We start from the raw sequence: 5,220 nt of genomic DNA, 5'->3' as shown, positions 1-5,220 counted from the left end.
CAATGATGTTCACTTTCAGAAATTTATAAACGAAATCCGTACTTAACATTCGAGCTTGCGGTCAGTTTTAAACCGAGAGTCGTGGTGATAGCGATAAAATGCGCGTCTTTAACTTCCAAACGCTGAAAATCTTTTTAATACTTTTGGTGAGTGTGACGATTGTAACGAGTGAGCCGCGTCCACACAATCGTGTCAAGCGTATTGTCGGTGGTAAAATGTCAAAGGCACCACCGCCAGATGATCCGGTTGTGTTTACGCGCACCTACAATCGTGATGCGCGTATTGAGGGATTTCGTAATTTAAGAACTGGAATTTATAGTTTCTTGGGCATTCATTATGCTGAGCCGCCGGTTGGAGAGAATCGTTACGCCCGTCCTTTGTATAAACGTCTTGCTGGTGACGTAAATGCTACACACCATGGACCACCTTGCATACAACCGGATCCATATGCTCGCAATCGTATTGTTGGTGATGAGAATTGCTTGCTTTTGAATATTTACACTCCGCAAATGCCGGATGAAACGACTGGTTTACCGGTATATGTGTGGATACATCCTGGAGGCTTTCGTTATGGTTCTGCAGCTCAGTATGATGCTACACCAATGGCGCAAGAAGGCGTTATCGTCGTAACGCCACAGTATCGTTTAGGATCTTTAGGCATTATGGGTGATGGTACAAAAGAATTTGATGGCAATTTGGCAATATTTGATATGGCATCTGCTATTCGTTGGGTAAACGACTATATCTCACATTTTGGTGGTGATCCAAAACAGATTAAAGCGATTGGTCACGGTTCGGGTGCTGCTAGTGCAATGTATTTATCAATGTCACGTACAGCACGCAATGCTGGTGATATGTCGGGCGTGGTGGCCATGTCCGGCACAGCATTATCGCAATATGCAATAGATAAAGAACCTGTGCAAAGTGTTGAAGAAGTGGCACAAATAAATGGTTGCCCTACTGAAAACGAAATTGCAATTATAAATTGTTTGAGACAGGTTAGTGTATATAAGATTTTCATTTGCTTATTATAATATATTGATATTTATTTATTTTTTTTTAAAGAAACCTGCTCAGGAAATTATAGAAAATGATTCACAAGTGCAAACTGAACGGTTGGCTGGACGCGCATTGATAAAAGGTCTTTCTGCCAGTGTTGGTTTTCAACCTCATATAGAGGATGGGGACGATAGGCGAGGTTTGCCTGCTCTCATTGTAGGTGCACCGGAAGAACAATTACGTAGCGGTAATTTTACACCCCTTCCGCTGTTAACCGGCGTTACTAAGCATGAAACTGCGAATGCCTTCACTCTTGATGTTGTCAATAAAGTTTTCGGTTCAGCAGAAAAACTTTTGAGTACACTTCCGGATGTACTTAAAGATTTGACCAGCTTTTTGAGAATCGATGCAATCACTGGTAACATTCTTAAGCCGCAGTTACCGGGGCTGGCTAGTACATTAACTCCTACACTGAACGAGGTATTAAAAGTGCCTGAAACTTTAAATTTGGACCAGATTTTTTCAAAGGTAATTGCATTATATAATGAATGAGTTCATTTTAATATAAACTTTTTTTATGTGATATTGTCGTGTACTACAAGTTAATACATCGATAATATTGGGTGTAATTAAGTAAGGTGGATTATAGTACTAAGTGTTTTTGGAAACATTATTTCGTATTTACTTGAAATTGGCAAAAATCAGATTAGTCATTGTGTTCATAAATTGAGTTAAAGAGTATATGTCACTGGATATATATGAAAAAGTGTTGAAAAAACAAAAATGAATGTGAGAAATCCTAGAATTTTTGAACTGGGTTCAGTAAAGGAATGAATTATTAATCAAATTATTAGAAATAAAATGGACTAAAAACAGATGTTCAATATATTTAAATTTCCAAACTGAATATTTTATTTTTTTAGATTTTTCTCTTCCATATCATATTATAGAAAATAGAATCATTTATCCATGTCTTCTTTTTTGTGACAATCAATGCTTAATAACTGAATATTATACTTGTAAAATTTTTTTTATACTTTAATATATAATTTAAAATGAATATATTTCTCCGTACCTTCATTTTTGTTTTAAATAATAATCGGTTAATAATTTTATTAATTTTTTTGTAAAATTCTTCACAATGTAATATTGAAGACGGATCCTCCTTTCCATATGTTTTTCTTCATTTCTTGATTTGAAATATCATCACAGAAACTTATTGGACGTGAACTAGAAACACCCTATATAGTCATATATATTTGTATAAATATTAATGAAAATAAATTTGTATACCCTTGCGTGTTTTTATTAGTAACTAACATTATAGAATTTAAATTACAAGTAATTATAGTGTTATATTTTTTATTAGATATTGCATTGATGAGATACTCTGATAGCTTCTGCATTGTAAACATATAGATTTTTTGTTTTACATACTAACAGTATATCTGATTTGTGCATTTGCAAGATACAATGAGTTAGCTAGTGATTATACAATTATTATTATCGGGTACTCATCCCTATAAACTTCAACCTCTCTAATTTATTTTACTGTCTTATTGTGTTATATCTTAGATCTTTACAAATTTTCAATTTTAACAGAGCGACACTTACATCACCAGTCAATGATTTGTTCTCCACCAAAAAGTGTCTGTTCTGAAATTTCTGGAATCACTTCGAGATGGTCACAAGCGATGGTGCATTTACTCCATGTGTAATTTGGTATTCATTTAATATACCTACAGGCTAGAATTTACACCAAAATCAGAAAAGAGTGGCAAGCCAAGTCCTTTACAGTGATTGCAGTGGAATTCATACCGACTATTTGTCATTTTGTTTACGTTTTGCTGGTTCCATTCTAGTAAAATATTATTTTTTGATTTATCAAATACTTATTCCACATTGTTATCTAAACAAACCTTTATTCCTTCCTTCCTATTAAGGAATTGTAAATTTTAGAATAATGCTATTCATTAAATTGGTGTCAAATTAGCTGGTCAATATTTTGATTATCGGATGTATGAGATAAAGTGAAAAGTATCCATATTTTTTGTTACAAAAAAGTCGAAGAAATTTTGGTACTGGTTGAGCAAGACTGTCAGGAGATAGTGGATACAATAAACATCAATCATATACCATATGGGACTTATTCAAAAAAAATAGGCTACACAAAGGCGTTTGTTGTTTAGGTACCATAATATTAACGCAATGGTATTTGATTGCCCGATCGTCAGTGATTTTCTCTGTTAATGTCCGATTTTGGCATTTAGAAGAAATAAGTTTTAAGAGAAGTACTTTTTTGAAAGTTTATCAGACTGTTTATCGGTAAAGACGAAAATATAATCTAAGTTCGACTGGATGAACTTAGTTTGTATCTTCTTATCTTAGAGTTTCTTGCTAGGAATATGATAGCAAAACGGCAAAAATTGCTTATTGAGACCAATAGGGGGTTATCTGCTTGACTGCCACTGCAACCAACTTTCCTGTTGAAACGCGACGATATCGAGTAGTTTCTGAAGCAAATAATTACGAGGGATGAAAAATGGATTAAATATAATAATATAAATATAAACATAATAAATATAATAATATTATTAAACACAATAATTTTGATTCCTTTGATTGTTTGTAAATGTGGAACATTCTATCACATATAGCGTAACCTTCGGAAGCTCCCCGGTGGTGTAAACTGAGTAAGTGCAAGTCGATCTTTGTATATGGTTTAGTATATCGTAAATGTTTTGATTTTTGATTCTTCTTTTATTAAGCATGTTAAAGTTGAAACTGGATTTTTGAAAGTCTGTTGATATATGTATAACTAATTCTATAAATTTTTTTTTACGAACAAAGATGAGTCGACGTCGTACTGTTAAAGTCTGTTAAACTACACTTTTGGTCCAAAAATTTATTTAAAGTCATACTAATGTTTTACAAAAAAAAAATGTCTTTAGTATCGCTTTACACAATACGTCTATTACTGATATTACGGTACTAATATTCTAATTTAATAACTATTATTTTATACATATATATCTTTTTTTGGATCTAATATTTGCATTTTCTTATTTCTACTACTTTAGGTTGTTCAAGCAAGTACGGATGTCTTATTCAACCTTCCGGCCGTACTAACATCGCAAGTTTGGTCTCAAATGGCACCAGCATTTATGTACAGTTTTGAATATAATGGCACGAAATCCAAAGGCATTAATTTCTTGCGTGGCTTGCCAATTGTTGGTAATACTCAAAGTTCAGATGGAGAGATTGTAGCACATGGTGATGAACTGGGTTATATGTTTGATGCGAATGATATTTTCGGAAATCCATTACCAGACACTCGTCTAACAAGTGCAGAAGACCTGAAAGTGCGTAAGAATATGATTGGTCTACTAGTTAAATTTGCTAAGAACTTTAAAGCCGATTCAAAGATAGCCAACATTAAGGATACACTATTTCAAAGTATTACAGCTAAAGGGACACCTTTTATTAAAGTTGATACCGGTGTGGAAGTGGGAAATGATTTTCGTTTTTGTGAACTATCGGTTTTCGGTGCATCGTTAACGCCACTAACAACAACCTCTTGTAAAGGTTTAAATGCTTTACTTTCGCCTGTTACTGGTGCTTTAGGTGGAGTTGGTGGTTCATTGGGAGGAGTTGGAAATACTTTGGGTGGCGTAACTGGTGCTCTCACCGGTAGTAATACCAATAGAGGCAGTGCATCTGGTAATGTTTTGCGCCCACCAAATTCAAGCGGAAATAGAAACACTGGATTATTGGGCGGCTCGAATGGACTGTTGGGTGGTTCACCTGGACTTTTGGGCTAAAATTAAACATATATGTATATATTTATTATATTAATTTGATTTAATAAATGTTTTTATATTACAGAAACATTCGCCTCAAGTTACTTTCTTTAAATTGGTAAACATTTATTTCTGTTTGAATATTAAAAATTATATCAAACAAACAAAATCCTATTTAAAGCCTTCAGTGAACTCCATAAAAGGCTAAAATAGCACATTTACCCTCAATTAAGGACTTTACACTGCCATAATGATAAGCGCACAGTCAATATGCAAACAATAATATCTAAAGCAACAACAATCGAGTTTGAAAATGACAACGACAATGGATCCAACAAACACAATACTTCTAACAAAAACAACTAAAATAATAAAAGTCGCGAATAAAATGCGTGGCTAAGCAATTTTCAGCTCAAAATTT

At 33.6% G+C, this 5,220-nt stretch overlaps 1 protein-coding gene across 1 annotated transcript; it reads left to right on the top strand.

Annotated features, from left to right (window-relative positions):
* On the top strand, positions 1–4,878 carry LOC119690241 (carboxylesterase 1E). Its single transcript, XM_038105258.1, has 3 exons — positions 1–998; positions 1,066–1,527; positions 4,080–4,878. The coding sequence occupies exons 1-3, from the start codon at positions 99–101 to the stop codon at positions 4,818–4,820; spliced, it is 2,103 nt and encodes a 700-aa protein (XP_037961186.1). The 5' UTR covers positions 1–98; the 3' UTR covers positions 4,821–4,878.
* The last annotated feature ends 342 nt before the right edge of the window (positions 4,879–5,220 follow it).

Source organism: Teleopsis dalmanni, chromosome X (assembly GCF_002237135.1).
Source record: "Teleopsis dalmanni isolate 2A chromosome X, ASM223713v2, whole genome shotgun sequence".
NCBI classification, from domain to species: domain Eukaryota; kingdom Metazoa; phylum Arthropoda; class Insecta; order Diptera; family Diopsidae; genus Teleopsis; species Teleopsis dalmanni.
The sequence above is the reverse complement of the archived record's forward strand: the minus strand, read 5'-3'. Positions and strand labels throughout refer to the sequence as shown.

Coding starts and splice junctions, on each gene's coding strand:
- LOC119690241 (XM_038105258.1), top strand. CDS start 99: ATGCGCGTCTTTAACTTCCAAACGCTGAAAATCTTTTTAATACTTTTG. Junction 999..1,065: donor TTATAAATTGTTTGAGACAG/GTTAGTGTATAT, acceptor TTTTTTTTAAAG/AAACCTGCTCAGGAAATTAT. Junction 1,528..4,079: donor TGGACCAGATTTTTTCAAAG/GTAATTGCATTA, acceptor CTACTACTTTAG/GTTGTTCAAGCAAGTACGGA.